Source organism: Corella eumyota, chromosome 3, assembly GCF_963082875.1.
Source record: "Corella eumyota chromosome 3, kaCorEumy4.1, whole genome shotgun sequence".
Lineage (NCBI taxonomy): Eukaryota > Metazoa > Chordata > Ascidiacea > Phlebobranchia > Corellidae > Corella > Corella eumyota.
Window position 1 is genome coordinate 17,242,307 of NC_137492.1, and position 22,801 is coordinate 17,265,107.

A 22,801-nucleotide genomic window follows, 5' to 3' on the forward strand; every position below is an offset into this window, starting at 1 on the left:
CTATTAATATTTCTACAAAGGTTGAACAACATAACGAATTAAATTCACTTACTTGTTTGGAAATGTCACGTATAAATTGCTTGCAAATGTAATTAAGATAAAAAATAAATTATGCATCAAAACCTAATAATCAACATAAATATAAGGAAGACTGCATTGTTAGTTATTGTAACTTTTGTTCTACTTCAACCAACACCTGTTTTACAGTAAAACTTTAACGAAAATAAAACTGAATCTTAAATCAAATTTTAAGAAAAATCGAATTTAATTTGTTTACGCGTGACTTAACTCATGCATGACTGTGTTTTTTTTGTTCATATATATTTTATTTCCAGAAGAGGTGAAATTTTTAAACTTAACGTTTAAATAAATTCACCTTTTTACATTCCTTAAAAATAGTTTTAGATTCCCACCCTCAATAAATATTTTTACGTTTCTTAAATCTGACTTAGATGTCACACATCCAGTTTTATGCTACTGGGGTCTAGGTCAGGGTTTATTGTCGTTTATTTGGGGGAGGGGGGTAGTTATTGTAGGGGTCTAATAACTTGTTTGCTGGTACTATGGGGTAATTTATTCACCTTCTAAATTAAATATTGGGTAATTTATTCACCTTCTAAATTACATAACTACCAGCAACTTGGTTCTAAAACAATTAAAAATTTTCCTTTTTCATCTGTATAAATCTCCATTCAAAATTCTCTTTCTATCTGTTTTAAATTTGAAATAGTGCAATAATTTAATCGGTTGACAAGTATGTATCATAAAACAGTTATTCCAAGTGAGACTAAAGTGAAAATGAGAGAAAAAATAGTGGAGTAGGTAATTATAAAAAGAACCTATAAAGTCTTCGATAAAGACCAAATTTTACAAAAAAATATGATATAAAAATTTACAAAGAACAATTTTGCCATGGATAAAATTAGAGTTAAAAGCGAAAACATGTGAAGTAGAAAATGCTGAAAAATGGGGGGTGCGGCTTAAAAATCTATGGGTAAATACAAACGTAGTTAAGCGATATTTTAAAAATGGTACTAAACAGTTAAAATAGGTGTTTAAATAAAATATAAAATCCCAGTTAAAGTTTATATAAAATGGATATAAACCCTACGAAAACTTAAAATTTTGCAGAATAAAAAAAAGTAATACAATTTACAAGAAAATATACCAAATTATGTTCTAAAATAATATGCAGAAGTAATACTGAAATAGTAGTCATGACGCTATAAAAAAAAATAGGAAAAAATACAATTTTTTCCACGAAAAAGATATACTTAAGATAAGTAACATGCTTTTCGCAGACACTATTCTGTATAAACTCTTCCTTTTGCCACAAAACACAATTTAATTACAGCAATAAAAAAAAAACATACCCTCTCGCAATATAGAAATTTGACTAGAAAAAATTGTTAAGTAAAAAAAAATCGAGAAAGTGTGACGAAGCCATCGTCAACAGAACGAGTAGTTATTTTTTTTGAGAGCAAACTCTGCCAGGTGTGACAAATACCCGAGGTAGGCTAACGAGCAATGACGTCAAAAATGAGTTTTTTACCCTGTTGAAAAGTATTTTGTAAAAAACAAAGAAAAACTGGTGCAAAGTGCTCTCTGTTTTTAGCACCGCGTAAAAATTCAAAGTCCCAAATAAGATACCTCAATACTTGCTTAATTAATCCGCATTTATACACCTTGCCAAAAAATTATTCGAATTAATATTAAATAAAAATTCCCAATGTGTTTAAATTAAAATTTAAGGGTCTGTTCAATTGGGTTGTTATTTTAGGTTGAAAGAAAAGACTTTTTAGCGCACAGTGTGTTTTAGCAGGAGCAGAATTTTAGCGATTGTGAGTCTAATTGGATAAATTAATCTTCTTATTTTAAATAAATTTTAACAGTGGCAAAATTTTGTTTCCGAATTCAAGTCCAAAACGAGTTAAATTTCTAGGTAGTGTTTAGATTTCCTGGGTTTAACCCAAAAAATTAAGAATTACAATCAAAATGGTGAGAATTCGTTAAAGAGAACTTTAGAATTACCCAAAATCCTAAAAGATTTCTAAAAAATGTCTACCCTGTTGAAATGTTAAAAAAATTGTGAAAAAGGCAGTTTTTTTTTCATGTGTGCGTTTTAGGCAGTGAGAAACAAGACGTCAAAATGAGTGGCAACGTCAAAAATAATAAAGTGGTGACGTCAATAAAACCACACGATGACGCTATTGTCGCCTACATTAACACGTGGTTATCTGTTAACAAAGTGTCGGCCTTTTTCGTGGCGTCATTGTCATCGTGTGACAATTTCGATTGCAATGCAGTTTTAGGAAGATGGTTGGGGTTGTCATGCATGACCTTTCGTGACCTTGACGGGGTGATGTACCCACTGTTGGGGGGCTCCGAGTTGTTATCTTCTTTTTTTAGCTCAGATATGCTCATGATTCCTTTGTGTTGCAACCGCTTCCAATAATTATAATTGTCGTACAAGTTGACCATCACTTCTTCCATTCCACAAAACTCTGTTATTTTTATTTTATGTTATATTTAAATAAAAATAATAATTTTTGTCGAAAACCTGACAAAATTTCATCCAAGATGTTAGCAACTTTGTTGAGTTATGTAATTTAATAACACAAAAAATTGACTTTAAACTTTATAAAATAGATACCAAAAAACAGACACAAAAACTGATGCAAATTGCTTGCAGTGGGAACCAAACCCAGGGCCCTAAACTCTTAAACAATGCCAAGTCCCTTAACCACACAAAGACTGATAAAATGTAAAATGTTAAATTTTAAATTAAATAAGATCGATCTTACCATGCCACGCATCAAACATGTCGATTAAAAAGTAATCAATAAAAGTAGTTTGAGATTTGGGCATGCTACAAGTTGTTCGATCAAAATGTGGCATCACTACTGGAAGACCTAATCGCTTCTCCTCATCCGTCTTAAAATAAAAATAATCAAGTCAATATTTGTTATGTTTATTAGGGTTATCAGTAGTTTATGGATATTAAAATCAGATCAAGTTGTGTTTTGACAGTTTTGGATACTTTTAGTGACATCACCAAAAAAAAAAAAAATTTTTAAATAAATTGGCGATTGGTTTTGGCTATTTATAGCGCCTTACTAAGAAGTACAGCAAAATGTAAGCAGTGGAGATCGAACCAATAACCCCACGTTGTGAAGTCAAGTGCTTTAACCATTCCACAAACCAACAGTTATTTTTCAAGAGTTTAAAAAAAAAATTTAGTTTTCAAATTTTACTTGAGAAAAATATTCTTCAGAAATCCTCCTAGCCCATTCTACACAAATATGATTGTTCCTGGCTGGATTAATGACATCAGCCACCTTTATCATTACCCTTTTAATCAAAGTTCTCAGCTCATAAGCAACCGATGCATTCTGACCCTGGGTCTAAAAAAAACAAAAAAAAGTTTTTAAATTTAAAAAAAAAAATTTGTTGAAAAAAATTTAAAAAATAAAAAAAACGATTTTTAACATAAAGGTAATAATGTTTAAAAAAATAGCCATTTAAAAAGTTGCCACATTTTTTAAAAACATTCGTTTCATTTTTTTATTGCTTACCTCATTTAGTGGTGAAGTGTTATTTCCCTTAGTCACAATACTAATAAATTTGTTCACGTGTTCAAAATGCTTGGAAAGCTCAGTCGCAAGAACCATATCAATAATCGATTGACGTATTATGCGAAAGTCCTCCCTTTTAAAAATTTACATCGAAATTATTAGAATTTTTTTCAAAAAATTTGTGAGAAAATTATTAAAGTTTTATGCAAATTTTTTTATGTTTATTGGATTTCAAAAAGTATTCTAAAAAAATTTGTACTAAAAATTTGTTACTTTTTCTATTTTCTAGTTTATAAATTTAAGGAATTTTGACTAATACTAGATACTTACAAAGGTACGTTCTTAAATATGTTGCATTTAGGGTCATTCACAGTGAACTTAAAAGCCAAAGCTGCATGGTGGCTCTCCAAAACAGCACTGAAAAAAAATTCAAAATAATAAAAAAAAAAATTTTTAAATAAAAAAAAATTCAAAAAAAATTGTTTTTTTTTAAATCCAAATTAAACAAAAAATTTAGGTTCTAAACTTATATTTTAAGGTTTTTACTTACACATCATTGTAAAGTAGAGCAAGGGGGTTGCTGGAATTCACGAGAAAAGCATTTGTTCTTCCAGGATGATCAACATCGTGAATTATCGCAGCCAATAACGTCGACACTTGGTCAAATGGTTCCAACCACATCTAAAAACAAAAATAAAAAAAATAATAATTTATTTTTGCAATAGAAAGACCGACTGTTTTTTGGTTGGCCACTTGCCTGTAGTTTTTCCTTTCTTATAAAGTAAGCAGTAGCTTGTAAAACGTCAGCTGCATGTGTAGAATTATGGTAAGGGTTGCTGGCATGATATCGAGCCTCGATGGCAACTAACCAGGCATGTAAAGTGTCTCGGCTGCATCTTAGAACTTCGCAGACGTTAAAATTTTCAAGTAAGGCCATGCCGATATGTACTAAGGGCCTTATAAAAAAATAATAAATTTAAAATTTTTTTTTTATAAAATTATTAAAAATTTAAAAAGTTTTTTTTACTTCTTTTTTGTTGCAAGTTCTAAGGCAAGAATATCGTAATCCCATGACCAACAATTTTTTAAACAAGCGGCAATATCTGGGTCAAGGTAAACTTCGATTTTGGCGATCGAGAATTGATTTAAATCGCCTTTTACTAATAATAAATAAAATGGGATTAAAAAATTTTAATAAATAAAAATAAAATTCGCGTAACAGCGGGAATCAAACACAGAACCTTCTTGTAATTTTAATTTTTTTGTAATTTTAAAATATTCTTATTTTATCAAAAGTAAGTAATTCAAAACAGCTTTCTGTTATAGATAAAACACTTGGCTTTAACACTTAAGGTTGTAGGTTCAATCCCCACTGCTATCATGTTTTAGATTATTAGATAATGTGACCAATATTATCTGGCAATAAAATATATGTTAGCAATATTGCTTAAAATATTAAAAGTCAAAGTTAAAAACATCAATTTCTACCTTTTGAAAGTAAATTTTCACCACCTGAAACCCTTCTGTAACCGTAACCCTGCAATTTAAATTATTCATAAATAAATCAAGATCTAAATATTTGAAGAAATATCAAGTTTCAAATTTTAAAAATATTTAACTAAAATTAAAAAATCTAATTAGTAAAAAGCTAAAGTTATTTAAAGAAAAAAAATTAAATTAAAAAAAAAAACTTAAAATTAACACCACTCACAGTAACTAATCCCTCGACAAAGTCAGTTAACATTGGATCTCGAGTTAAGTTTGGGATCTCAGCGGGTGAGTATAACTCAGAGTTTCTCAGAATCTCGAGTATTTGATCGAGTATTTCGTTGATGTGAGGTTGACTTGGATCACGCATTGCGTTTATTAAATTTATTATCTGTAAAAAAAAAGAAAATATAGGATTTTTTAATTTTAAAATTTTAATAACTAGGTTTTCATACTTTTTGCATTTTTTTTGCACAAAAAATAATTTTTTGAAACAATCCAAAAACCCATTTAAAAATCTTTTAAAAAGTACAAATTTTATATTTTGTTTTAAACAAGATTTTTAACTTTGAATTAGAACCATCAAATTACAAAACATATTAAATTAACAAAGTTAAAACCAGTATTTACAATAAAAAATTGAAAAAAAAAATTGACATAGGTTTTAAAATTATTCTTATACTCAACAAAAATTTAAAATATATTTTAAGAACTTGTGTTTACTTGAGTAATAGGTGCTTCGATTGCCATCGAATGAACTTTAGCAAGCGAGTTATTTCTTTTTTGAGACTCTAGAGCCTGAAGTTTATCTAAAATCAACATTTACTTTCTTTAAATAAACAGTTTTTTAACCTTATTATGTAACAAGATATTTATTAAGTAACTGTTTTGTGAAATGGACGAAAAATTGGAATAAAAATTTTGTTTTTTGTGTTTTACCTTCCGCATCTTCGTTATCGATATCATTTGTCTTTGTTGAGACGTCGGTTTGTGTAACTTTATTTTCTTCCTTGTTGTAGTAACACTGCGACAAGTCCTAAAAAAATTTTGAAAAAATTTTAAAATCTAAAATATTTACAAAAATTTTAAAAAATCCTAAAAAAATTAAAAAAAAAATTTAAAATATTTAAAAAAATTTTTCAAACAATTTGAAGTTGGCTGTTAATTTTTATATAAGCACCCCTTCTTTTTTATATTCCCTTATTTGATAAACGAAAACTGGTCGTAAGAATGAGCTCATAATTTAAAATTTAGAAATTATTTAACATAAAAAATGCAAACTTTGGTATTTGGTCAATTTTCCGATAACTTAAACCACGTTAAAGAAAACTTGTGGTTATTAAGCAATTGTTTGTTGAAAAAAGTATGTTTTACAACTCAATTTTCATGAGAGTCTACTTGTTATCAATGCATTGTCGTCAATGACAAAAAAATAAAGGAGTTCTTAACAATTTACAAGAAAAAAAAATTTTTTTTGCACAAATATAAAAATGCATAAAAAATGAAAAACTCAGCAAAAAATTTTAAAATTTTTACTTATCTATATTATAATGACGTATGTAACTTTTTTATCACAAATTAAAAAAAATATTTCAAAATTATCAAAAAAAAACTTAAGTTATTTCAGTTTGAAATAACAAAATAAAATTATAACATTTACATGTATCAAGATTGGGTTTTATACAAAACGAATAAAATAAATTGTTTTTCTTACGGGTACTATTTGATTATTCAATATTGAAGTTCTGCTGACGAAAACATACTGATGTGCTGATCTAAAAAAATTAAAAATTACCGGTTTAATTTAATCAAATTAAAATTAAATTAAAAAAAAAAAATTTTATGATTTCGTTTAAACGTTGTTTTTCTAAGCACACAATTTTCGATAAAATTGTTTTTTTTTTTTTTGACAAATAAAATACATACCTATCTTTGCTTCCTCCTAGTGGTAAAATAAAGATGTGAAGAAGAAGATCGTCTCCGATGTTTTGTTTCATGTACAATCTTCCGTTCCAATCCTAAAATAAATCATTTTTTAAATTTTTTTTTTTTTTATTTTATAAATTTTTTTTTTTAATTTTTAGTTTTTTTTTTTTTTTTTTTTTATTAATTTTTTCTTACTTCTCCTTTTTTAATTTGTTGTAGTATAAGATCCCATATAATTTCTCCATTTTTTCTGGGCTGAATATGGTCCAAAATATTGGTTTCTAGGACTTGTTTTGAGGAAAAACCAGTTAAGAGTCTGTAGGTTTTGTTAATATACTAAAAACAAAACAAAAATTATGTAGTTTGGATTTTGGAAAAATAAAAACACAATTAAAAATATTTAAGAAATATACATAAAAATAAGCTCTATGTAGACAATTTAAAAAAGGGAAATCTTTACTAGAGTAAATTAACTAAGTAGTTTCTTAAAGATTTTGATAGTCCTACAAAAAGTTTACGTCTAGACTGCCTGAAGCCTAAAATTATCCAAAAGATCCCCTTTATCGCAACAATTTTTTTAAATGTGGCAATTGCTAACACTGTCCGATAATTACCCCCAGGGTGTCCAGTAATTACCCCATTTGTGTAGGTAATTTTTGAAAATTTTTATTTAGAGTTTTAGATAAACTTGTGTGGATAAAGATTTAAATAGTATTTTTTCCTAATAAGGGAACATAACACTATCTTAGGAACAAAAAATTTTTGATTTAAAGTTTAAAACAAAAAAGTTATGGCCAAGTTTGTCAAAATCGTCCAATAATTACCTCTGTTGACTATAAATTTAAAATGCTTTCTGCTTGAAAATGCAATAGAAAAATTTGCTTTTAGAGTTTGGCAAAAACAATTTTTTTTTTTAATTTTAAAATTAATCACCTTAATTTGAAATTTATCATCAGTGATTTGAACTGAATCTTGGGATTGGTCAAGGGCAACACAAATCGCATCAAATGACCTAAAAATTGTAATGTTTAAATCAAAATTAGCAAAATACTACAACTTTTAAATAATCAAGCAAAAAAATTTAAAAAAGGTTAAAACTTACTAAAATTTAAAGAGTAAAAAAAATTAATAAATCTACTAAAAATGATTTCTGTTTTTAAAATTTTACCTAAATTTAGTTTGTTGCTGTAGAAACCCTGCCTCAAGTTGCAAAATTTCATCTTCCAGTTCATCTAGGTTAGATGTCTCACTTAATATCTAAAAATAAAATCAAACATTTCAAAAAACAGCAAGCGATAAAGCACTAGATTTTACAAATTAAGGTCATAAGTTCAATACCCACTGCTGGGGTTTTGAAACCATTATTTTTTAGGTAAGCCCGGACAACCATTCAGTAGAAAAGAGATAATTTAATATTACAATAATACCTAATATTATTAAAAACAATTGGACGTTTATAACTCAAACTGTCAACCTTATATCAAGAGAAATCAATAAACTCATATATACTTATTATGACAAGTGTTAATATATAAGCTCAAGTGCATCTGCATCTGATTGACATGATTTAGATAAACAAACAGTGAGCATATTAGATATGTAAATAATTTGAAAAATTTTTTGTATGCTTTTTGGTCTGATCTGATTTCATCGAATATGTCAGTAATTGTTTGTCAAATATGGTGTGGTTAGGTTAAATAAAATGGAATTAATAGTATTTGGGGATAATTTTGATAAGCTATTATGTATTTACTTAAGTCTAAATCAAAATTTAAAAAAAATGTAATTTTTTTAAGTTTTAAAATTAATTCCAATATTTAGGTGGGAAAGTTAAAAACTAATTTTTTTTTTAATTTAAAAATTTTTTTTTTTTAATTTAAAAATTTTTTTTTTAATTTAAAAAAAGTGATAATTTTAGCGTTTAAAATTGTAAAAAATAAAATCATTTACCCTATGAAATCCCATGTTAATGACATCCCTGACTGTAAACATTTCTTCAACTTGATTCCTAAAATAAAAAATAAAAATTTAACACAAATAAAATAAAATTTAAAACTTAAAATTATTAAGTGCATTTTACTTTCAAAAAATAAAATATTATATTAAATTTAGTTTGTATAAATAGCTACAACATTTAGGGCTAGTTTTCATGCATTTTAAGTTGAAGACAATTGTGCTTACTGTAGAAAGAATAAGGGTATACAACAAATAATACAAGAAAAAAAACAACTTGCAAAACAAAATAATTTGACATGGTTAGGCAAAAAAGTGTTTACCAAAGTTAGGCATAAAAAGTGTTTACCCAAATAGCAAAACTAACAAAAAGAAAAAAATAACAGGCCACATTTTTTTTAACAAATAAAAAAATTTTGGAAAATTTTCGTCGTGCAAAAGAAAAAGTTTGCGTTTTTGCGAGCGCGCTTGTGCCTCGTGTGCTTAAAATACCTTCTATACAAATCACAATTTAAAATGCATGGAAACTTCATAGCTGACGTGTGAACACTCTTATACCTTCTGCGTAAAAGGGAAACTATTGTAGTGAAATTTCCCATGTAGGTACTTCTTAGATTTCTGTAAAATAAAAATCTTATTTTCAAAACTTTATTTTTTTATTAAAAAATAATTAAAATTTTTTTTTAATAGGCCCATATGAAACTTTGGATATAATGCATTTAAAATTGACAATAAAATAATTAAAGTTTGTTATACTAAGCATATTTTTTACCTATTATTACTCAATATTGAAACTAATTACAATAATGACTAAAAATGATAGTTATAAAACATTACTCAAAAAAAATTTTTAATTAGTACAATCATTACCATTTAAAAAACAAAAGATTGTTTTAATTAACAAATAAAGGAATTATAATTACACATTTTTTTAAATTTGAATTTTAGTATTAAATTTTTATTTATAATTAAAAAACAAACCTTATAGTTTACTATTAAAGTTAGTCATAAAATGAATGTTAAATATGACTCATTACAACTAATGTTAACATTTCATGATTAAATAGTTTGCATGTCTACACAAAAATCATGTTAAAAAAATTGATATTTGTAAAATAATGATTTTATTTATTACTAAAAAATAACTCAACAAAAAAAAAATTTTTTTTTACCCCAGTATCTTATTTTATAGTTTGGGTATTATTTTAACCCTACCCCAAAATCCCCTTAATTTAAAAAAAAAACATCCCTTACCTACACACAGCTTCTCCATCAAAAGTTTCAAGTTTTTGTCGACAATCCACCACCACTAGGTGGTGATAAACATCACAAAATTTTGCTTTCGCTTGCTCGAGGGTTTGAACAATATCATGCTCGATTGAACATCGCGACAGAACCAATTTAAGCACGTCACTTTGTTTGTCCTCTTTTGGGAACACCAGTAGGGCCTAAAAAAATTTAAAAAAGTTGCATAAAATAAATATTTACATAAACAAAACCTAATTTATTTTAAATGAAGTAAGTTTAACAACCTAGTAAAAACAACACAATTAAATTTTATTTTATTTATACAACAGTGTCTTATCGTTTACTTTTCAAAGTAGAATATATAAAACATGGTTGTAGATTTGAAAATATAATTTTACCTTGTAATTTTTCTTAGATGATTTCATTGAATCATATAATAATTCTCCCCTAGATTCCTAAATAACATTAAAAAACAAACAATAATTAAAAGTATCTCATAAGGTATAAGAATAATCTATATTATCCTTGTATGCCAAACACAAAAAAATAATAATTTTAAAAGTGTTTTTATAACAAAAAAATATATGTATGTGTTCCCTTTTTTTTCTTGAAATAATATATATAAATAAATTAACATTTTTAGGGACTTACCATTTTTATGTTTATTCAGCTAAGGGAGCCAAAAATTAGTTGATGCATGTTATTCCAAAATTAAATTGATTAAAAGCGGTCCACAATGTTGGAAGAAAAACACTCGTACTTTTATAATGCTATCACCATAAACAAGAGCTCTACATAATTTTTTTTGAAATTAAATTAAGTAAATTACAAAATTTCTGAAAAATAAATTAAAGTTTTATTTGCTAAAAACTGGAATTTAAAATTCTGCAAATACAACAAAACCAACATAGTTGTAGAATATCTAGTAATAATACCGTAAACAAAATATAAAATAATCCAAAATCGGTTGGATAAATAAATTTGTAAAAAAAGTCTTTATGTAAATAACCTAATTAATCTTTATTTGCAAAAATAATGTTACTCTTACTAAATGACTATTTGAATACAACTCTATTTTTAATGTTATAGAATATGATATAAAATCATAAAAAAACACCAGTTTTCTACTATTTACAATAACAAATAATCAATTGATTCTTACTTTTGATTAAGATATATATAATGAAAAAAAACATCAAGGTTTTATAATCACCTTAACCTTGAATTTTTGTGAATAAATTTAAGAAATGCATCATCATGCGTGCAGGTGTAACAATTTGTTTTACAAGTTTTAGTGTACAGAGAATAAAGCAATCTAAATAATTCATAAAGCCAGACTATTGGAATTAAACCATTCTATCAGATTTACGACGTCATAAAAAACAAAAGCCGATAGCTAAGAAAAAAACATTGTGTTAAAGAGCTTAAAGTTACTTTTAAAACCTAACAACTTAACTTAGAATATAAAAAATAACTCAGCCATCTTTGAAAAATTTTTTTGTAAATTTTTTTATAATATTTACAGCTTTAAGCTTAGTTTTAAAAGCATTTTATTTGATAACCATTAAAAGCAATCTATAAATTTTATTGCTTTAGTTTTAATGGCATGTTTACATTTAACACACCTGGTATCGAAATTTGTAAAATAAATCTCGTTCTTTGATTTTTGAACTTTTTAATCTGACAACAAAACCACAATGTCGTAGCCAAAAAGAAAAACACCGTTAACGATACAACAAACTAATCATAATTAATGTTGTTAGATTCTGACCTAGCCCAAAACTAATCTAGTAACAATAAAATCGATATATAATAAGCGAAAATATAACATTGCGCTTTTCTGACATGCGCTTAGCTTTTCTAACAGGTCAGTCCAATTAATAACCGCCTTCGCCAACCCGGGCGGTCCACAAAAATCAATAAAAAAACGAAACAAAGCTCATTACCCCCCACCAACGGTTCGAATATTGCGTATATAAATACGGTGCGCGACGCATTTTTACAAAAAACAGATGGAAAATGATTTTATTTTTAAAATTATATTAATACGAATTTCGGATGAATAATATTACCTCGATGCATTAATAAATTAAAGAACTTGAAAAATAAATTAACAATTGCACCAAAGGACTAATTAAAACTATATTTAACATAGTTTGAAATATCAGTATGGTGTAGTGGTTAGAACACTTGGCTTCACAACATGATTTCCAGTGTTCGAACCCCACTGCTGTCATACCAAACGCCTTTAAGTAAAAGCGCTATGAATGTTGTAAACTTATGCTGAGCCATTTCTCAATCAGCAGCATTGTTTATAGTTAAGTATATTTTTTTATATCTAAAACTGCCAAAGGATACTTGAGACTTGGTAGGTGAAATAAGTGTTACTTTTTGTTTTCCCACATCGAGGGTAAAACAATACGGAAAAAAAAAAAATATATAAAAAATATACTATTTTCTTTCACCACCTGCACTTTTATTTGGTACACAACAAGCAACCTGTTTATTCTGGTAATATCTTAATTTACAACAACTAATAATGCAGGCAATTTTAATAGCAACAAAAACTCAAAAATTAGACAAATAATTTTTCTTTAAACAAGAAAAAAAAATCAGAAATAAAAAATTCATAAATAATTTTCCCTAATCTAAGGTAGTAAAAAACTAAGGCAATAAATAACCTATGGTTATAAAGATAAAAAATATAACATAGATAAATAATTTTCCTTAAAATAAAATAAATACGTGTGAAACTCAAAAAGGTGTAAATTATTATTTTTATCAACTATAATTCATTTTATTGAATAGTTTGGTTTTAGTAAGGATGTCTCTCTCGTTCTGTCACGTAGTACATAACCTTTTGTTCATTTTCTAATTGACCTTTAAAGTTGTTTGGTGGTAGGGGAAGAATAGGATTAAATGGAAACTGTTTGCTCCAACTCAAAGTGGCAGAGTTCTAAAAGAAGAAATATAAAAAAGATTTCGTTGAGAAAAAAACTTACAACCTTAGATGTTCTGGATAAAAATAAATTATGAAAGCATACTATTTTTTTTTTTTCGAATATATCTTTAAACTTGATGTGGGAAAGTCGAATGCACGACTTAAACATAGAGTAACATCAGTTACTCCGACCCAGTCTCGAGTTGCCTTTGGCAGTTTGGGATATTATATAGATTATAATTGCCTGATAATTATACTGCTAATTAAGTGCTGGCTCAGCAGGAGTTCGAACCGTTTATAGCGCTTTACTCAAGGGCGCTACAGCTTGAGATCAATGGGGATTGAACCCACGACCTCATGTGTGGTGAACAAGTGTTCTTACCACTACACCACGCTGTCGGACTTACAAGTAACAACCTTAGATGTTTTGGATAAAAATAAATTATGAAATCATACTATATCATGCCAGCAATAAGAATTAAACACTGGACCTAAGGTTTTACAAAGACGCAATGTCGAATGTCTTATACAACCATTTCTATTAAAATAAAATTTAAAATGCAATTTTTAATAACTTTTAAATTTTTAATTACCTTTCCATATGTAGTGTTGCCAACTGTGGATAATCGCCAAATATTTGGCAAGATGTTTTCCACAAAATTCTTAACATCTTTGTAGGACAAGGAATAGGGAAACATTTTTGTTGGCTCATAATCTTCAATTAAGTAGGATTGTAATGCCCCTCTGTATAAAAAAAATGTTAAAATCGATCACTTTTTATTTTTGAACATTTTATATGAATAATTTTAAAATAAAATACTATAGAACATAATTTGAAAATTATTAAAAATCAGTCTTACCTGACCAATTTGATTAAATGACTTTTTGAGTCCACTAGAATTTGTCCGGCTTGTGCAGATAGTTCTACAACATGATGTAATTTCTTAATTCCAACCAACTTGGCAAACAACTTCTCTATATCTGTTGAATCTGTATTAATTGTCGTGAACGACTCAATTTTTTTGGCTGTCGAGTAATGGTGGCTAACAAAAAAATTGAGATATTCGCGAGCTAATTTGTCTAAGCCGATCTCCGTCAGTATTTGAAAGGGTAGATACTCTCGTAATAAAGGAGGGGAGAATGTACTCTGTAAAAACATATTAAAATAAAATAACCTTGAAGTTTATTAAATCGGCAATGAATGTGGTGGTTAGACATTTGGCTTAACCATCTAAATTCTGGGTTTGATAGCCACTGATTCCATGCTTTTTTTGTATATATCTTTATCCTCGATGTGGAAAAGTCGAATGCGCCACTTAAACATAGAGTAACATCAGTTACTCCGACCCAGTCTTGAGTTGCCTGTGGCAGTTTAGGATATTATAGATTATAATTGCCCGATAATTATGATGCTGATTAAATGCTGGTTCAGCAGGAGTTCGTACCGTTTATAGCATCTTACTCAAGGGCGCTACAGCATGAGAGCAGTGGGGATTGAACCTACGACCTCATGGGTGGTGTAGCAAGTGTTCTTACCACTACACCACGCTGCTGTAGTACCCTTAAGTAAAGTACTAACACAAACTGAGCTCAAACCCAAAACTGGGCTAGTGAAACAAATGTGACTTTATGTTTAGGCTGTTAAGATAGCCTTCTCACATTTAAAATAAATAAAAACAAAAAAATGTTATTCCCTACTGAAGTTTTTGACATTTATTGATTCGTGCTTTTGTTGTCTTACCTTATGAGAATCTCTCACAAGATTAGCCAACGTTGTTTTATTATCTTCATGAACCCAGAACATCAATGCACCACTGTGTTTTAGTTCTTTAAAGATTATACCAAGACAATCAACCAACTCTTCATAACTGCTCACATACTAGAAATCAAGAAAATGTTACAGATTTGAATAAGCTAGTTCTTGATAGAAAAAGTCATCTTGACCGGCAGCGTGGTGTAGTGGTAAGAATACTTGTTACACCACACATGAGGTTGGGGGTTAATCCCCACTGATCTCATGCTGTAGCACCCTTGAGTAAGGCACAATAAACGGTACAATCCCTGCTGAGCCACCACTTAATTAGCAGTATAATTATCGGACAATTATAATCTATAATATCCCAAAACTGCCACAGGCAAATCGAGACTGGGTCGGAGTAACTGATGTTACTCTATGTTTAATTCGCACATTCTAAAAAAAAAATATTACCCAAGCACATTACAGCATGGAAGCCATGGGGATCAAACCCAGGACCTCCTGTGATAAAGCCAAGAGTCAATTACACTGCTAACTACTACACCACACTTCCATGTTTGTTGTTCTATTATACCAATGGCTCTAACTTAACTCAAAAGCAACGATAACATGGTTAACATGTAGAACATATATAAGCAACAACCTTTAATAAATCCCACATTGTTTCAGTAAAATCCAAAAATTTTCTTAGCTCAATAAACCCAGATTCAAATTCCTTTTCTTCTTCATTTTCTTCAGATAAAAATGTTACAAAAATGTGTAGATTTAAAGTTAAAAACAAAAAAATTATTTTTAAATTCCTGTTACCTTTTGGTTGTGCCTTTTTAAGTGAAAACCGATCAGAATTCATTGAATTAATCGCCATTTTAATTTTATCAGCAACTGATTTTTTGACCGTTGTCTGATCTTCAGTCTGCAAGTAAAAAATTCATCATTTTTGGTGAAATAAAAAAAAATTAAGATTCTTTAGGATTAAAAACAATTCTTACTTTATTTTCATCTTCCCCTTCTTTAAATAACTCTGCCCAGATAACTTCTTTATCTTTGAATACTTTTAACAAACCTAAATTTAAAAAAAAAAGAAAAATGTGCCACCTCTCAAACCAAAAACATTGAAATTTTTTTTTTGTATATATCTTTATCCTCGATGTGGGAAAGTCGAATGCGCGACTTAAACATAGAGTAACATCAGTTACTCCGACCCAGTCTCGAGTTGCCTGTGTCAGCTTGGGATATTATAGATTATAATTGCCCGATAATTATACTGCTGATAAAGTGCTGGCCCAGCAGGAGTTCATACTGTTTATAGCGCCTTACTTAAGGGCGCTACAGCATAAGAGCAGTGGGAATTGAACTCACCACCTCATGTGTGGTGTAGCAAGTGTTCTTACCACTACATCACGCTGCCGGTATAATTAAATTAAAAACTTTAAAAATAAATTAAATACAAATAAGTTTAATAACCTTCAACAATCGTTAAATCTTTATACAGAAGATATGCAGGACTAGCTTTCGATCCTGGAAATGGTCGAAGACTAATGCTAACCGTGTTTCTTTTTTCAAAGTTAATTCCAAAAAATTCTGACACCTAAAACATTAACAATACACAAATGCTTTACAAATTACAACTAACATATTAATATAAGTTTTTTAAAGTATTATACTTTATCCTTGATGTGGAAAGATCGACTAAACATAGAGTAACATCCATTACCCTGCCCACCTAGGCTCAAGTTGTCTTTGGCAGTTTGGGATATTATAGAATATAATTGCCCAATAATTAAGTTGCTGATTAAGTGTTGACCCAACAAGAGTTACACTGTTTATATTGCAGCATGGTGTAGTGGAAAGAACACTTGTTACATTACACATGAGGTTATGGTTTCAATCCCCACTGTAGCGGCCTTGAGTAAGGCATTATAAACGGTATGAACTCCTGCTGAGCCAGCACTTAATCAGCAGCATAATTATCAGGCAATTATAATCTATAATATCCCAAACTTCCACAGGCAACTCGAGACTGGGTCGGAGTAACTGATGTGACTCTATGTTTAAGTGGCGCATTCGACTTTCCCACATCGAGGATAAAGATATATAAAAAAAAATAAAAAAACAATGTATACTGAAAAACCAGATTATTTATTTCTTATTACTTATTCAAATAGAATATAAATAACATGCATTAATTAAATAACAAAATATATAAGGTTGCATGCACTAATAAAAATAGGTCTAACCTCTAGCAAGCACAAACTATAATGAACTAATTGTTAAACACAAAACACAAAAGAGAACCTAATAGAGAAAGGGAAAAAATCACTGAACCAAATAGAAGAGAACTACAATAGCATACATAAACAAAAGAATAACTTAACATTAAGTTACTACAAGAAAAACTTTTAATCTACAAAAGATAACACAAAATAAACATACAAAATATATTCTTAACAAACTCACTATTTTTTTTTTTTTTAAATAAAAGAAAGCATTCCCTTTTGTATCACTGAACTTAATAGCATGCCATGCACCCCATGCTTTGTCAAACAGTCAGCAAGTTGGTCTTTGGTATTAACCCACTTAATTTCGTTAACTTCTTTTCTTGCAATCATTTCTCGAAGTGATCCAACATCAATACGAAGTCTTTTATCAATAACACTTTTTGTGGAATATACAGCATCATATAATGAATGATTATCTGTAATTCCCACAATTGGTAATTTGTCAAACTTAACTTCTCCATAATATAATTCAGAAAACAAAGCATTTATAAATAATGCTGCTTCAATTCCATCTGAAAGAGCTAGGGTTTCTGCAGCCAGAGTACTTCTTGTAACACGCCGAATTCTTTTCGATTGCCAGCTCAACAGATTACAAGTATGGTCTTTACCAACAAGAAAAATCAAATAACCTCCTTGACTTCCTCCATTTCTTAGGTTTGCAAAAGCTGCATCTGTATACACCACAATTTTAAGATCTTTAGTATCTCCCAAATTCCTAAAGGTTAAAAACAGTTCTTTGGATTGAACCTTTCTTATAACTTTGTTGCAAGCAATTAAATCTTTGATTTTTGCATCTTCAAAATTAGTCGACAACATACAGACGTCAAAACTAACATCAGGTCTCGTCTGTCCACTTAACCATAGAAGTTGTCCTATCTTTGAACGCAATTCATCCCTTTCTGCTGATGTTATTGTGTCCTCATTTGTGGTTAAATGGTTTAAATTAATCTGTATTTGTTTGAGACTATCGACATATGATTTCTGTGTCAAAGTTATACCTTGGTTACTTTGAAAGATGTTTAAACCAATATATTTGAACTGATTTTTATTTTCCTCTCCAATTTTAAATGTTTGTCGTAAATTTTTTATTACAGTTTTTTCAAAATTTTCTGTTCCTGACCACAGAAAATCATCAACATAAACAGAAATCATTCCATATAACTGTTCTCCATTGTGCCAATAAAATAAAGCAGAATCCATTTTCGATATGTTGGCACCTGCTTCAAACATAAAGTTACGGACCTTATTGTACCAAGCCTTCGATGCATCAGCTAAACCATAAACACATTTTTGAAGCTTCCAAACAATGTCTTTGGGACAGTTTGACTCTATCGGTGGTTTCAGTAAAATCTCTCGTTTAACTAAATCACCTTGTAAAAATGCTGTTTTTATATCAATGCTTTTTACTTGCCAATTCTTTTGTAATGACAGGGAAATAATCATTCTTAGAGCATCTTTAGAGCAAGTAGGAGATTCCTTTATTAGTTTTTCCTTATTTAGTTCTTCAAAGCCTCTAGCCACAAGGCGAGCTTTTGCAATCTTTTGATCGTCTTTTTCTTTTATTGAACAAATCCAACGCACTGATATACAGTGTTGGCCTGTATGTTTTACTTCTTTATAAACACCATTTGCTTTCCAGCTATTCAATTCAGCTATTTTTGCATCATAAAATAAGTCACTGGACACTTCTTGGATCTCTTCAGTTTGTGTTTCAGACCTCATTACTTTAAAATTTTGGACCTTGTCAAAATTTATCCATGTATTTGTGTTTCTTAGATCTTCAGGTTCAATAAATTTAACATTATAAGCATTTTTGTATCGTCCAGTTGCTTTTCCTGCTGTATTTAGAATTGAAGCTGTACATTCTATTCCATGTTCATTATTAAATTGAACTGTTTGGCCGGTAAATAGCTTTAATTTTAGAGGTTGAATTGCTAAATGAGAAGGATCTTCTACTTGGTTAGGCTTTTCTAATTCTTCTTCGGATGACGATTCCTCGATTGGAATTTGTTTTTTAGAACAAGGCTTTGCAATAATATCATTATCATTTTGAGTCTTGGGTTGAATTCTTAAAGGAGTTATTTCTTCTTGATCATCTAAATCACTTTGACTTTCATTTACGCGCTGAACCCTACAGGTGTGTGCTTTTATGTATTGCCCACCATGTCTTATGAAAACAATAGGGCCATCTTGACCCAAAACATTTGCAGGACCTTTCCAAACATTAACATCCTCCCGCTTGTAGTACACTTTCTCTCCAATAAGAAAAGTTTCTCCATTTCTTCTTGTTTGTTTTCTTAATGCCCTTCTAATCTTCTCTGAAGATTCTGTTTCAATAAATGCCCTTCTGGCACTATGTAACGCTGATATGTGTGCACCTACTGTCATACTTTGTGTTTTACCCTCTAAAGCTGGAAGCTTGTCGTCAATAGTGGAGGGTAAATTACTATTTTGTCCAAAAACCAATTGATTCGCACTAAATCCATAACTATTAATCATTGCATTTTTAGCGCTTAATGACCACGCCAAAGCTATATCCCAATTACATTTAACATCACTTTTGGTCTTTAGTAAGGTTTCAGTCAAAACTGCATTGTGTCTTTCACAAAGTCCATTACTCCAAGGAGAATAAGACGGGGTTGTAAGAACAGAAATATTAAAATTTCCACACAAATCATGAAACTCTTCATTATTAAATTCTCTTCCATTATCACTCAAAACATTATGGGGAGCACCAAACAAACTAATCCAATGTTTCAGAAAGTTGTTAGCAATAACAGTGGAAGTCTTGTTGCGTATAATTACAGCATTACTATAACGTGTAAACATATCTATCATATGGAAAAACCATAAATTTGGTTCTAGCTCATGTAAGTCCATTGCTACTGTTTCGTTAAACTGTTGAGCCCATGGTAACCCCACAACAGGTCTCGGAACATTTTTCTTGTGTCTTAAACAAATATCACATTTTGAAATTTCTTCTTTAATAACAATCGAAAGCTCTTTGGTTAATGCATTTGCATTTTCAAGTAGTCGTTCCAAGTTTGTGGCTGAAGCATGGCCAAATTGTTTGTGAAGCTTTTGAACAACTTTCTTTTGTTCAGGAGGCAACATATCTTTGGACAACAGAATTTCTTCTCTTGGTTTTGTCAATACCTTGTTCTTAGGAGTAATATCTATACAATAATGGCCATTGGTGGAAAAAAACACATTAATATTTTTACCGAACATCTCTATTTTATCATTTTTAAGGTCAATCTTTGAATTAGCTTTCTTTAAAGAGGATTTGCTGAGAAGTAGAGGCAAATCTTCTTTTATAATTTCTACATCAATAAAGCAAAATTTGTCACCAATACTTGCAGGAATGCGTGATTTTTTAAATGAAACTACTTGTCTTCCATCACCAAAACGAAAACTAGTACAACTTGCAGCACTTAAAATCTTGTTTCTCATCTCTTTACTTAAGTGATCAATATAATTTGTGTACCACTTGATACCACAAACTGTTTTAGTACATGCTGTATCTAGGACAGCAGATCCCATTGTTTCACACATAAATATTTCGCTTGCACTCGAAATTTTACTGAAGAGGACAACACTGACATCTTCAACTTCCTTAATTGAAGCAGGAAATTTTTCTTTATAAGGTCTTGTGTTATGAGGACACTTGGCTGCCCAATGCATAATAGAATCGCAGATAACACACCTTGTTATGTTTCCAAATTTATCTAATTTATTAAAATTCTTTTTTGGATCAAAATATTTCGACTTTTTATAATCTCGATTTCGAAATCTTTCTTTAGAGTAAAAGGCTTCTTGCTTTATTGTCATAGTGGAAGTAGATTGATATGAATTTTCAAATATTCGTTTCAGTGCAGACTTAATACTAACAAATTTGAGATCGCTAGCCATTGTTAGAACCAACCTTCGTTCATTGTCATTTAAATTGGCTCCATCAATTAATTTAAATCCTAACACAGAATCAGGTAAAACCATTTCATTTGAAGACATTTTATGGTACAAATGTTCGAATTCCAAAATGTAATCACTCATAGATAAATGTTCAGGTTTTACATAATCATTAAATGCCCGATAAGAACCATACGCATCATCTACTTTTTCACTTTTGAAAGCAGAATCTAATTTAACAAGAATTTTTTCTAGACCATCGGTTGCATGTAACTGTATAGTACTAAGTTCTTCCACAGCTTTTTCAGCCTTTTGATTCCCCTCTAAGGCTTCCAAAAGAACTACTATTCCTTGTTCTTTTTTATCTACTGGAGTAATTAGCTGCCACATGTCAATCTTTTTCCTCCATGCACTATAGCTGGTTTCCTCCCCAAACTTGGGAGGAGATTTTCTGGATACTGATGACATTTCTATATTTCAGTAACCATCCTCTGCTACCATTGAAAAACTAGATTATTTATTTCTTATTACTTATTCAAATAGAATATAAATAACATGCATTAATTAAATAACAAAATATATAAGGTTGCATGCACTAATAAAAATAGGTCTAACCTCTAGCAAGCACAAACTATAATGAACTAATTGTTAAACACAAAACACAAAAGAGAACCTAATAGAGAAAGGGAAAAAATCACTGAACCAAATAGAAGAGAACTACAATAGCATACATAAACAAAAGAATAACTTAACATTAAGTTACTACAAGAAAAACTTTTAATCTACAAAAGATAACACAAAATAAACATACAAAATATATTCTTAACATATACCTTTCCACAATGAATATTCACTGAGCTTTGCTCACAGCCTTCATTAATTTCCATCGCACAATGAATTTCGTGTTCAGAATAACTTCTCATAGACAAGCTCGAATTTTTTGGTAAGTTTCCACCACAGTCTAACAAATGTGGTTGAAAAGTTATACAATTTGCTAGATGCTCTAACAACTTAATTCCTCCGTTGATGAAGTTTTGAGCAGGGGCGGGGCCTCGGCATTTGATTATGTCAACGTTGATTGAGTTTGAGGCATCTTCAAGAATGCTACTGGACTTTGCAAAAGAAACACTAGCATTCATTTCAGCAATATCCTGATGAATACAGAAGAAATATATTCCCTCGTTATTAGTGTCACCATTACAGAATAACAAAAATGGCATGTACTCAGAATATTCCTCATCCTTTTTTTGCGAACGAATAATTGAACCCACAAATTGTTGAGCTGCAGACAGACTCAAAAGATTTTTTTCGTCGAAAAAAATCTTTTGATTCGGAAGTACTGAAGCATCAAAAACAAGATCTTCATCAAGTAAAAGCGGATTCCCACCAAACTCATGTGCAAGACTGCTGCCATTTTGTGACACCGAATCTCTTAGATTATCCCTTGCTGCACAGACAAAGGTTTTTATTTCAGGTATTTCCTCGCCAATTATTTTTGCAAATGCTTGTTTCAACTGCTTATCAACATCATGATTTGTGGATTCTTTAGCAAGATTTTGTATTTGGGAGAAGAGTAAAAATTCATCCCATTCCAAACAATTGTCTTGTGTTAGATTGTTCAAGCATTTGCTCAGCGATTGCTTTGCCATGATGCTTACAGTATTTATCCCTAATTATTCCAACCTGAAGAAGTACAAAAAAAATAGCAGCAATCAAAAATTAATAG

The 22,801-nt window shown here is 29.5% G+C and overlaps 2 protein-coding genes across 2 annotated transcripts; both read right to left on the reverse strand.

The window, feature by feature from the left end:
- Positions 1-738: 738 nt before the first annotated feature.
- LOC145746119 (high affinity cAMP-specific and IBMX-insensitive 3',5'-cyclic phosphodiesterase 8A-like) lies at positions 739-11,021 on the reverse strand. The gene is made up of 22 exons (XM_082564308.1): positions 10,842-11,021; positions 10,589-10,645; positions 10,197-10,390; positions 9,435-9,560; positions 8,940-8,997; positions 8,158-8,246; positions 7,923-8,001; positions 7,185-7,325; positions 6,990-7,081; positions 6,778-6,838; positions 6,003-6,099; positions 5,787-5,872; positions 5,287-5,454; positions 5,064-5,112; positions 4,603-4,735; positions 4,333-4,531; positions 4,126-4,256; positions 3,906-3,992; positions 3,576-3,708; positions 3,255-3,404; positions 2,805-2,934; positions 739-2,504 (listed from the first exon to the last, which is right to left on the reverse strand). Exons 1-22 carry the CDS (start codon positions 10,842-10,844, stop codon positions 2,218-2,220), a joined length of 2,550 nt encoding a protein of 849 aa, XP_082420434.1. The 5' UTR covers positions 10,845-11,021; the 3' UTR covers positions 739-2,217.
- Positions 11,022-12,740: 1,719 nt separating this feature from the next.
- Positions 12,741-22,726, reverse strand: LOC145744957 (protein zwilch homolog). Its single transcript, XM_082562933.1, has 9 exons — positions 21,909-22,726; positions 16,352-16,475; positions 15,877-15,950; positions 15,695-15,800; positions 15,531-15,619; positions 14,873-15,010; positions 13,992-14,278; positions 13,725-13,875; positions 12,741-13,146 (listed from the first exon to the last, which is right to left on the reverse strand). Exons 1-9 carry the CDS (start codon positions 22,722-22,724, stop codon positions 13,006-13,008), a joined length of 1,926 nt encoding a protein of 641 aa, XP_082419059.1. The 5' UTR covers positions 22,725-22,726; the 3' UTR covers positions 12,741-13,005.
- Between the last annotated feature and the right edge of the window lie 75 nt (positions 22,727-22,801).

Bases quoted from the DNA above. Each gene is read 5' to 3' on its own strand.
- LOC145746119 (XM_082564308.1), bottom strand. The intron at 10,391-10,588 runs GTAAAATTATAT...AAATTTTTTTAG, and splicing joins CATCTAAGAAAAATTACAAG to GCCCTACTGGTGTTCCCAAA. The intron at 3,993-4,125 runs GTAAGTAAAAAC...ATTTTTTTTCAG, and splicing joins GCTCTACTTTACAATGATGT to TGCTGTTTTGGAGAGCCACC.
- LOC145744957 (XM_082562933.1), bottom strand. From the start codon at position 22,724: ATGGCAAAGCAATCGCTGAGCAAATGCTTGAACAATCTAACACAAGAC. The intron at 15,801-15,876 runs GTAAGAATTGTT...TTTTACTTGCAG, and splicing joins AAGGGGAAGATGAAAATAAA to ACTGAAGATCAGACAACGGT. The intron at 13,147-13,724 runs GTAATTAAAAAT...TTCTTCTTTTAG, and splicing joins GCAACACTACATATGGAAAG to AACTCTGCCACTTTGAGTTG.